At 41.9% G+C, this 12,069-nt stretch overlaps 1 protein-coding gene across 1 annotated transcript; it reads left to right on the top strand.

Moving 5' to 3' along the window:
* The first annotated feature begins 626 nt into the window (after positions 1 to 626).
* LOC146399909 (olfactory receptor 8B3-like) lies at positions 627 to 1,616 on the top strand. Its single transcript, XM_084976462.1, has one exon. It carries the CDS (start codon positions 684 to 686, stop codon positions 1,614 to 1,616), a length of 933 nt encoding a protein of 310 aa, XP_084832588.1. The 5' UTR covers positions 627 to 683.
* The last annotated feature ends 10,453 nt before the right edge of the window (positions 1,617 to 12,069 follow it).

Here is a 12,069-nt window from a genome sequence, read left to right on the forward strand (position 1 = left end):
GAAGACCGGGGATGTGAAATCTGCCTGTTTCTTTCCCACTTTGTGCAGTCCTGAGGTTCAAGTGCCACTGTTGGGAGATTGTGTTCGAGGAAGATCAGAGGGTATTCTGAGATGAGGAGGCTCAGAAAGTACAGTATCTCAGTCACAAAATCATTCCATGGGCATACTCTTAATCTCCTACATGGGGCAGCAGCTTAACCTCTCTGAGCTTTTGGTGCCATAGTTTTTGGTTAGAGACAGTGTTCTTGGTTCTCATCCCAGCAGGTCTAATCTTCATTAGAGGCCAGCCCCAGGCAGCTGGGGTCGCTGCCTACAGTTTTCCTGGTGAGGAGAGGGCCTTTGGTGAGGTGAGAGAAGGACTTTCTGTCCTGATCTGTCCCTCTCTCTTACCCCTTAGTTTTGCCCAGCAGCCGTGTTTGCATATTGCAGCACTGCCTTCCCTCTGTGGGCTAAGTCTGTGATGCTCTTTGTTTACTTGAACTTATCAATATTTGAGACCAGGAAACTCCATGCCATTCCGAATCATGATACTGAAAGAAGCAGATGCTGTGGGTCCAGGCTGGGCTAGTCTCAGCCATGCCCAGTCTATACGCCCTCTTGTAGGGGGAGCTGTTGTGAGGAGAGCTGAGTTGATCTCTAATGTAACCCTTTCCTCCTGTGTCCCCAGATCCTCTTAGAGAAGAATGGCTCCTGGAAATGGTTCATTTGTGACTGACTTCATTCTGGTGGGCTTAACGGACCATCCAGCTCTCCAACTTCCTTTGTTCTTGCTGTTCCTAGTAATGTATATGGTCACTGTGCTGGGAAATTTTGGCTTGATCACAGTAATTGGGCTGAATTCACACCTGCACACCCCCATGTACTTTTTCCTCCTCAACTTGTCTTTCATAGATCTCTGCTATTCTTCAGTACTTACACCAGAAATGCTCACACATTTCTTGTCAGAGAAGAATATTATCTCTTACCTGGGGTGCATGATTCAGCTCTGCTTTTTCTGTTTTTCTGGTATTTCTGAAGCGTATGTGCTGACTACAATGGCGTATGATCGCTATGTGGCCATCTGTAACCCCCTGTTGTATAACATTGCCATGTCCCCTAAAGTGTGTTCCAGCCTTATGCTTGCTTGCTACTTGATGGCACTTTCTGGTGCCATGGCTCACACTGGATGCATGCTGAGACTGACCTTCTGTGATGCAGACACCATCAACCATTACTTCTGTGACATCCTTCCTCTGCTCCAGCTCCCCTGCACAAGTACCTATGTCAATGAGATGGTCATTTTCATTGTGGGAGGCATCAACATCATTGTGCCCAGTCTCACCATCTTTGTCTCTTATGGCCTCATCCTCTCCAACATCCTTCGCATCAGCTCCACGGAGGGCAGGTCTAAAGCCTTCAATACCTGCAGTTCTCATGTCATTGCTATCTGTTTGTTATTTGGGTCCGGTGTCTTTATGTATCTCCAACCATCATCTTCTGGGTCTATGGATAAGGGGAAAATCTCTTCTGTCTTTTATACCAATGTGGTTCCCATGTTGAACCCTTTTGTCTACAGTTTGAGAAACAAAGATGTAAAAGTTGCTCTGAGAAATACCCTGAGGAGAAGAAGGTATTGATTTGTGTCTCTGTGTGTGTAGTTGTAGAGCAGCAGATTCTGTGTGTTTATCATATACTTAGTGGCAACCTTCCTGTCCTATTTCTTTCTCATCATGGCAATTGTCATTTGACCCTTCTCTCAAATTGTTTTCAATTTCATAGACTAGATAATCTTTCTTTTGTAGACTAAAACAAACAAACAAACAAACAAATACCACCTGAAAGTTGAGCGTTAAATTGTATTTGGGGTGAAATTAGGACTTAAGCCTGGGAGATGGCATCTCAGGATGCCCTGAGAAACAGCTCAGAGGAGGCAAGGGGGAAAGCTAGGGTGAGTTCTGCAACACTCAGAAGGGGAGGTAGTAGGAAGGAACAAAAGATTTACAGATACCCAGATTTTCAGAAGAAGATTTACAGAAAACCAGTTTGTCTGGGTAGGTGTAAAGGTCTGGGCTTCCTGGGATCACTCCTTTGATATGCACCTCAGCTGGGGGCCGGTCCATGTTTCTTTCCCAAGTTCCCTCATAGCTTACTGGCCCTTACTTGGAATGGCTGTTCTCACAGATGACCATGACCTCTAACTACAGCCCAGAGCTATCTGAAATACTGCCCCAAAGGGGAAAGGGGACATTTCAAGGTATAAGTCACAAAGGTGAAGGGCGAGGCACATGTCACCAAGTACATATTATGCAGAAGTTTGTTGCTGGTCTCGCAAAAGTTGCTACTAGTCACACACCTCAGTTATCATTGAAGGATTTTTCTAGATATGAGGAGATGCAAGAATTGGGCTGATAAAATCTTCTCCTGAAAGTATCTAATTGTCTGAAGACCTGATCTTGCAGTTTTCCCAGAGCACAGAGTCCCTCACTCCTGGTCTCCACCCTGAGCTCCCTTCAGGGGATGCTGTGGGTCAGCAGCTGCAGTGGCTCAGGTTTTAAGCTGTGTGGAGGCTGATGGCAAGTGCCAAACTTCAGTTCACACTTTCATTACCATTTTCACCATTTCCTCATGTTTCCTATTTAAGGATAACATTAAGAAATAAACGTTATCCATTTTTTTCTCCTATTGTCATTATGGAATGTTTTTTTTTTTTTCACTTGGAAAAATGTAAATAGTTCTGCTAAAGATCAGTAAAGGAACACTAGCATGACTTTCCAGTGTTTGTTGTAGTCATTGATTTTGAATGACAAATAAGGTGAACCTTGCTAATTGGGGAGTTTCTTTCTCTCCCTTTCTATCTTCTTCCTCCCTTCCTTCCTGCCTTCTTTTCTCTTTCTTTCTTTCTTTCTTTCTCTGGCACACGTGCTGCACATGGAGGTTCCCAGGCTACGGGTCAAGTGAGAGTTGGAGCTTCAGGTCTCTGCCATAGCCACAGCAACGCCAGATCTGTTGAGCTGTGTCTGCGACCTACACCACAACTGACAGCAACGCCAGATCCTGAACCCACTGAGTGAGGCCAGGGACTGAGCCCACGTCCTCATGGATGCTAGTCCTATTCTTTACCACTGAGCCACGAAGCCAACTCCTGGGAGTTTCTTAAATGTCACTTGTATGTGCCATGGGAAGCATGAGTCAGATAACCTGTGCCTAGCCTTCTCTTTCCCCTTACAGTGGTCAGGAGTGTGACTCGTTCAAATAGCAGCATTTCGCAATTATAGCAGATTCCATGAAAAGCTATCAAATATATCTCACTTTGCAGCTTCAACAGGATGCATTAAGATATTTTCATATTTACCTCAGAAATTTCTCAGTTACTTTTCCACATTAAGAGTAGCACATTAGATTGCCAATTTTTGTTTATTGCACAGCATTTGGAAACTTGGCGAAGTAAAGGACTTAAAGTCACACAGCTTCTTTATTAAAAAGTCAGAAGTAAACTATTACCCTTCTCTTTTTGTAACTACTACTCTTTCCAGTGTACCTTCTGTCTCCTTCATTTTACTTCTATTTTAATCAACGTAAGATATGAGAAAACATTCGTTTTGAAGGTTAATGTTTGTCTTCTGCAAAAAGGTCTGAAATTAAATATTTCAGGGCCTTGTAATCAGAGAATGGAGCAGGGGAGAAAAACATTTTCTAGGAATGTGTCCTTATTCCACGATGCAAAGAGACATAGGAACAGTAATTAACAGACCCCACATTAGGGACTGGCAGTGCGGTTTAGAAACTCCATCTCATCCTGAACTGGTCTCCTGATCTGTAGATTACTGCTATTATCTTCCACTGTCCATTAAGCTTTGATGACCGCTTATAATAGACAGCGATCACATATTCCTAGTGGTTTTGTGGATAAAGACCAGTGGCGATGGCCATATTCCAGGGGAATCAGGGAGAGAGAGGGCAGCAGCTTAAGGAGATAACATAGTGATGGCTTCTCAAACTCAAGTTAGAAAGAAGGATTAGAAATAAAATGATGAGAAAAGAGGCCCTTTCTGTGACTCTCTTCTTCGTTTTAGAAGGCTCTAGAAATATGACGTGGGGGTGGAGTCACAGAATTTCTCTGGATCAGTTAAAAGGTTATTTGATACTAAACATGTTAAACCCACACTCCTGTTTCATTGACTTCCATATGCTCCCCTCAGATGGATTTTAGAGGATAAAAACTTCAACTTGCAGCTGAGAGAGGAATGACGGCTTGAAAGAAATATTTGGTGAATAAACTAAATTTTGATAATGTCTTTTACAGAGTGGGAGGCGGTATTATTTTCCTTTTGAGTTAATAGGATAAAGATAACCACTCAAAAATCCTTACTATGACATGTTGAGACAATTTAAATATATTCTCAGTTACTACTATATACACTGTAATTACATTTACTGCATTGCTGTTTTCTAGTCTCCACTCAATGTTTAGGTATTTTGAAATTTAGCATAGCTGAATTGTTGGCGTGCTTGTTTGTTGTCATGTGTTCAGCATGACCTACCTGTTGACTTAAGGTTTTAAATGATTGTTCATATCCTGTATCCTATGCAATATTAATATGTTCGATTTTCACGTAACTAGTTCTGTTTCTATGAAATAGTTGGTCTTGATTTGATTTTTCATTTTTCAGTAACTGTCTCTTCGGATAAAATCATTTTCCATATTGAGAGGACAGAGTTTCTAAGTCGGCAAACAATATCTTTGCTATTTGGGAGCCTTTGTAGACATTGCAGAGTGTGTTTATTGTTATATGTGTCATGTATTTAAGGTCACCCAAAGAGTGGCTTAAAGCTGGTGATTAACCTTTTCTTTGATGAGATTTGAAATACAAATCAAACTTGAGTCAATGTCAGAAAAAATTCTTTAGAATTCAGTTTCCTTCGTTCAGACTATTTTGCAAAAGATTAATGAGAAAAATGGCTATTCCTACCTTATGTAAAAGTCAGGGGTGGCAAAGCTTCAATGGAGGCAATTTAATATTTTAGTGAGTGCATTTAAGTCCTACATAGCTAGTTAGACTTCTTTCCAAAGGGAGAGATGTGTCAGTGGCATCAAGTCAGTTGTTGAACCTGCAGAGCATAGAGCTGTCATGATAGTTTTTGTTTTATCTGTTATAAGAAACTGGGTAAAAGGAGTATAATTCTGTCAAAGTTGGCACAGCTGAGAATCAAGCAAGTCCTGTGTTCTGTGACAGAGCTGTTTCTAAGTCAGTGTGAAAGCTTTGATTTTCTGGGTATAACAGAAGTGGTCCTCTTAGTTAAGGACCGGAAAGTCCCCTGGCTACACTCAGAATTTGTGTAATGGAAACGTTTTCTAAGCACAATGCAGTTACTGCTCGGGGTCAGATTTGGAATGATCAGGGTGAACTGTGGTTAAGAGTTGAGGAAGATCAGAAGGAAAAGGGGTTCTGAATTCCATATCCCTTTAGTTCCTAAACCCCAATCATTTTATTGAACCCCATCGAACACTCCACTTTATACTGCCTCCGTCCACACGCAGACACACACAGGGTCTTCAAGCCTTGTGTTTTATGAAACCACTGCCTAACATGTATTGCATGGCACACAATCCCCTTTTGATCTCTGCAAGCACATTCAGGTAGGTGATTCCTGGTTCTAGGGCCTGAGGGGGCAAGACTGAGCAGGAAGTACTTGTGGAATCCAGCAAGAGGAAATCATTATTGATTCAATCATCCATTTAATTAAGTAACAACAATGACGACAATCAAAACACCCATTTTGAACATGCTCAGTATGTGGTAATCCGTGCAATGAGCTGTGTGTCACAACCGAGAGAAAGTCATAAAGGTAGTTTTTCTCATTACAACCGAGTGGAGTTGCGTGCTACCCATGGACACATTCACATCAGTCTCATGTACTCAAAATTGCTACGGAAATTTGATCATGGGAACTGATGTCCATGTTGAGGATAGACACATTATTTTTCCAAAGTCTGGCACAGTTGATTTTTCCTCCCAAGCCTTGTGATATTTCACTGTATATTCAGCCTGACCCCAGGTGAAGCAGTTGCTTTACATGCTGGGCTTGTACAACACATGCACCTTTACACATTGAAGGCTCACTCAGGGCTGGTCGGTTTTCCTTTCTGAGGCAGCGACCTCTTCCTTGGTGAGTGGGAGGCAGGTGGCTCTTTAAGTCTCTCTGTGACATAAAATGTGATAGACCCACGTCAGATATTAATATAGCGAACGTACAGGGTGTTCTGATCGCTCTTAGAGGTAGTGTTGCCTTTTTCTCTGTCTGGTCACATCTTCAGGCTATGTGTTCCTCAGGAAAGAACTGTGAGGAAATGAAGGAAGGGGATCCTAGTTCCCATTTCATTGATAATGAAACTAAAGCTCAGAGATGTCTGTGGTTTGTTCCAAATCACAGGTTATAGCCTTTTTCTTTCTGACTTACTTCATTTAGTATGAGGATCTCTAGTTGCATCCATGTCGCTGCAAATGGCATTATTTTGTCCTTTTTAATGTCTGAGTAGTATTCCATTGTGTATATGTTCCACGTTTTCTTAATCCACTCATCTATCGATGGACATATATAACTTATATGTGAAATCAAAAATATGGCACAATGAGCGTATCTACACAACAGAGATAGATGATGGACATGGAGAGGAGACTTGTGATTGCCAAGGGGGAAGGGGAAGCGAGTGGGATGATGGGGACTTTGGGGTTGGTAGATGCAAACTATTTCATGTGGGATGGATAAGCACTGGAGTCCTACTATACAGCACAGGGAACTATGCCCAACCTCTTGGGTTAGAACATGATGGAAGATAGTGCGGAAAAAAAAAAAAAAGAATGTATATGTGTGTATGATTAGGTCTCTTTGCTGTACAGCAGAAATTGAAGGAACATTGTAAATCAACTATATTTTAAGATTTTTTTTCCTTTTTAGGGTCGCCCCCCGCAGCATATATAGGTTCCCAAGCTAGGGGTTGAATTGGAGCTATAGCTGCCAGCCTACAGCACAGCCACAGCAACGTAGGATCTGAGCCACATCTGCGACCTACACCACAGCTCACAGCAACACCAGATCCTTAACTCACTAAGCGAGGTCAGGGATCAAACCCACAACCTCATGATTTCTAGTCGAGTTCGTTTCCTCTGCACCACAACGGGAATTCCTAATAAAAAAAATTTAAAACGACAACAGCAACAACAACAACAAAAAAATCACTATTTATAAGTGGTAGAGCTGAGACCAGGATTTGGATATTTAGATTTTAAATGCATCAGGTTTTAAAAGAGTATATAAAATTTAGCATACTTCCAAAAATCAGTGAAACATGAACAATGGTTTCAGTGGATAAAATACCTCTGGATACAGATAAAGACAAACATTAAAAATTAAGAAAAATATCTGTAGCGTATTTTTCATGTTTTATTGACAACAGTTATTACCTAATTTAGAATATATGGATATATTCTTTTTTGTTGGCTGTTTAGGGCCACACCTGCAGCATATTGGGTTGAATCGGAGCTGCAGCTACTGGCCTATGCCACAGCCACAGCAATGTGGGACCCGAACACTATCTGCAACCTACACCATAGTTCATGGCAATGCCAGATCCTTCACCCACTGAGCAAGGCCGAGAGTCGAACCCACATCCTCGTGGACATTAGTCGGGTTCGTAGCCCGCTGAACCTCAGTGGGAACTCCAGATATATTCTTTTTTATACTGCCTATACAAAGAATAAATGGCAATATATTAGTGTGGCCTAAAACAATCGTTATAGTTAATAGGTGCTTGCTGAGTGCCAGTGTCAGCCGTTCAGTACTTACTTTCAAGATCTTTCTGAATCTTCACATCAGTGATATTGAAGGCACTGGTATGATCAGCCCATTCTGGCTGTTCACCTCTTCTTCCAGGCCACACATTTCCCAGACATTCATGCCATAAATTGTAGGTAGCATGTGACTGAGATCCAGACATGACGAACACAGTTCTGGGGCTATGGCGTGCCCTTTCGACAACCTCTTTGCACTGATTCCGATGACCTTGAGGCCCTACTTAGGTGATAAAGCCATCAAAAACAGCCAGAGAGGAGTGGCAGCAGAGTCAGGATGGAGAATGAAGAATGGAAGACACTGGCATTAAGTAGGGGCGCATATAGGGCTCTGGTGTGCTGGCAACAATCTATTTATAGATCTGCGTGGTGATTATAAGCTGTTCCTTTTATAATAAATTTTTGAAATGTATGTTTTATAGGCTTTCACATATGTAATTAGGCTTAAATTTCTCAATAAATAAGGTCACAAAACTTTGATGGTACTTTAACTAAGCATGAACTTGAGCAATATTGTAGTTCTACTGTCTATTTTATGCTGATAATAACTTATCTTCAAGTCCTTAGAAAACTGTATACTTTTACAGCCTCCATACACTTTCTGCTATTGCTGCCATAGTTTACATCTTTTGTTGTGTGCCCAGTAACAGATTTTTATAATTATAATTACATTAATACTTTCGTTTATAACTTTTACGTGAGATTTAAGAGTGAGTTATGCACCAGCATTATAATACTACATTATTCTGTGTTTGTGTCTATATTTACTCTGTGTCATTGAGATTTATACTCTCATATGTTTTCGGGTTGTTGTTTAGTGTCCTTTTGTTTTAACTTGAAAACCTTCTTCACTTTATACTCCTTTACAGCTTGTCCAGAGATGAAGAACTCCTACGGTGTTTGTGTGTTTGGGAAAATATTTCTCTCTCCCTCATGTTTATTTAAAACATTTTTTTAAGGCTGCACCCACAGCATGTGGAAGTTCCCAGGCTGTGGGTCGAATCGGAGCTACAGCTGCTGCCCTATGCCACAGCCACAGCAATGCCAGATCCGAGCTACTTCTGGGACCTACACCACAGCTCACAGCAACACTGGATCCTTAACCCACTGAGTGAGGCCAGGGATCGAACCTGAAACCTAGTCGTGTTTGTTAACCACTGAGCCACGAAGGGAACTCCTCTCTCCCTCGTTTTTAAAGGATGGTTTTGTTATGTCTGCTATTCCTAACCGGAAGCTATTTTTCCTTTCAGCACTTGGAATATATCATCCCATTCTGTCCCATCCTGCATGGTATCTGCTGAGAAACCTGCTTAAAATCTTGTGTCGAATCATGACAATTCTCAGAGTTCCCACTGTGACTCAGTGGTTAACGAACCCAACTAGTAGCCATGAGGTTGTGGGTTCGATCCTTGGCCTCACTCAGTGGGTTATGGATCTGGCCTTGCCATGAGCTGTGGTGTAGGTCGCAGACACGACTCGGATCCTGTGTTGCTGTGGCTGTGGTGTAGGCCGGCAGCTGTAGCTCCAATTTGACCCCTACCCTGGAACCTCCACATACCTTGGGTGCAGCCCTAAAAACACAAAAGACAGAAAAAAAAATTATGGCAATTCTCTGCCATTGAGCCTTTTAGGGAGTTCCAAATCCATCCTGCCCCTCCAGTGGTTCTTAGGCACTGGTTTCATGACTACAAGGTTGTTGACTTTCAAAGCTACATAGAGCTTGTGAGAGGGGTATGGGGATGGAGCACGTTAATTCCAAAAAATTCTATACTCTTACCGAGATGTGGCTTTTTTCTTAAATACCCAGATTGTTACAAGATCTTGGTTAAATTCTAGCATTCTAGAAAAAATAATTCTGACAAGTTTTGCCCTTGTTCTCCTTAGTTTTATAAAGGAATAGATTTTTGAAGGTCCTTGCTCTGTCATTCCAGAAGTTCTTTAGTCATTATAAGATATATGAGGGATCAGAAAATAAAGAAGCATAGGTAACATTATTTGGAAGTGCAACCAGTGTTACCTTAGAGGTACCTGGGGATGGCACTGTACCTGTGTCTGTGTGTCTCTGTTAGTGGCAGTGACCATGCACACTAGAGAATGGTGTGTGTTCTGCTGATTTTCTGCTGCGTGACTAAACATCTCAAAATGTAATGAACTTATTTACAAAACATAAGTAGACTCACAGACATGAAAAACAAACTTACGGTTACCAAAGGGGAAAGGGGATAACTTAGGAGTTTGGCATTAGTAGATAAAAGCTACTAGATATTAAACAGATAAACAGCAGGGTCCTACTGTATAGCACGGGGGACTATATGCAGTATCTTGTGAAAAGTATAATGTAAAAGAAAAACAAACAAACAAAAAATCCCAGTGATTTATTTGGTCACAGATCTGCACTGTGTGCCAGGTGTGGTAAGGAAGCCTCATCTCATCTTCACTCGGGTCAGGCTGACAGATGAGATGGCTCAGTCACACGGCCGTTAGTCTGTACTCACGGTTGTCTGAGAATACAGATGCTGAAGGCCCAGCCCGCGTAGCTCTTCATGTGGCTGTTTGCCCTACTTCAGGGCATAGTGATGAGTTCTAAGAGGAAGTGTCTCAGAGACGGGAAGAGGCTGCATTGCCTTTCACATCCTAGCCTCAGGGGTCACATAGCTTCTTTCAAATTTCGAAGGGAAAGTACAGACCCACATCTCTGGGTGGGAAAGGATCATAGGTTCTTTTCAGGAAGAACATTTGAGATGAGAGATATTGTTGTGGTCATCTTTGGAAAATCCAAAGATATGCACAGTTATGTTAGTAATTAGTTAACTTTTGAGAGAGAGAGAAATAGAGGGGCGGGGGGAGAAATGGAGAATAAGTTCAATTACTCCCACTCAAATCTTTATCTCAAAGAGAACTTCCCTTCATTAAAAAGTGTTAAAAGTGGGAGTTCCCATCATGGCTCAGTGGAAATGAATCTGACCAGGATCCACGAGGATGTGAGTTCAATCCCTGGCCTCGCTCAGTGGGTTAAGGATCTGGCATTGCTGTGAGCTGTGGTGTAGGTCACAGACGCAGCTCGCATCTGGTGTTGCTGTGGCTGCAATGTAGGCTGGCAGCTATAGTTCCAATGTGACCCCTAGCCTGGGAACCTCCATATGCCTGGAGTGCAGCCCTAGGAAAAAGGCGGGGTGGGGGTAAAACTGGTTCTTGGACACCTGACTCCAAAGCTTACATCTTTTTTATAAAATTCCGGTCAAACATTATCTCATTATAGCTTCTCTAATGTCTGTCTTGACCTGGTTGTAATGTTTTCAGACATTTACCCCAGTTCACATCGCAGAACCGATAATAGTAATTAAAATGGAACGTGGATATAAACTAGCCAATAAAACTCTAAATAACAGAATATTTTAAAGAAATGCTGTTTTATTAAATTCTAGCATTGCTAGGGACGGAGGATATACCCACATGTTGCATAGATTTTCACTTTAGTTAAACAATAGCCAGAAATCATTACTCAGTTGCATGTTCGTTGTCCGAATACCAGTATTAGTGTGAAAATCCTTCATTTATGAGGATAGTTAATCCGCCTAATGAGATGCATCATAGCTTCCTTTTATGCTCTGTCTTCAGGAGTATTGGTGAACCCCCTCCTTAGAAGCTCCATTCATAGGATGGCCAATAGTAAGACTACTTAGTCACTCTTGTAGTATGTTCTTCCCTGCAAATTATCCTGTCCAGATAATAACTTCTGTTTCCTGTGCCCTTGACATCATAAAGAACATATCAGTTTGTTTCCTATTTTTTCTTTCTTTCTTTCTTTCTTTTTTTAATCCTTTCTTGGGCTGCTCCCGCGGCATATGGAGGTTCCCAGGCTAGGGGTCTGATCAGAGCTGTAGCCACTGGCCTACCCCAGAGCCACAGCAACGCCAGATCTGAGCCGTGTCTGTGACCTACACCACAGCTCATGGCAACACTGGATCCTTAACCCACTGAGCAAGGCCAGGGATGGAACCTGAAATCTCATGGTTCCTAGTCGGATTCGTTAACCACTGCGCCACGACAGGAACTCCTGTTTCCTATTTAAGTTGTAGGAAAGCTGGGAAAAGGATAGTCTCATGTAGTTGTCCTCTTTTTGTCAAGTATAGTTTTCATTTTAATCAGTGCTAATTAATTCTCTAGTCCCCTTCCCTTTACATTTCAACTGAACTTTCAATAGCATAAGTACAACAAATCTACATTTAAAAATCAAAGT

The sequence above is a fragment of the Sus scrofa genome, chromosome 9, assembly GCF_054392235.1.
Source record: "Sus scrofa isolate SSC_HxYL_T2T_F1_AM1 chromosome 9, Sscrofa_HxYL_maternal_Yorkshire_Landrace_v2.0, whole genome shotgun sequence".
In the NCBI taxonomy this organism is placed as follows: Eukaryota; Metazoa; Chordata; class Mammalia; order Artiodactyla; family Suidae; genus Sus; species Sus scrofa.

Bases quoted from the DNA above. Each gene is read 5' to 3' on its own strand.
- LOC146399909 (XM_084976462.1), top strand. From the start codon at position 684: ATGGCTCCTGGAAATGGTTCATTTGTGACTGACTTCATTCTGGTGGGC.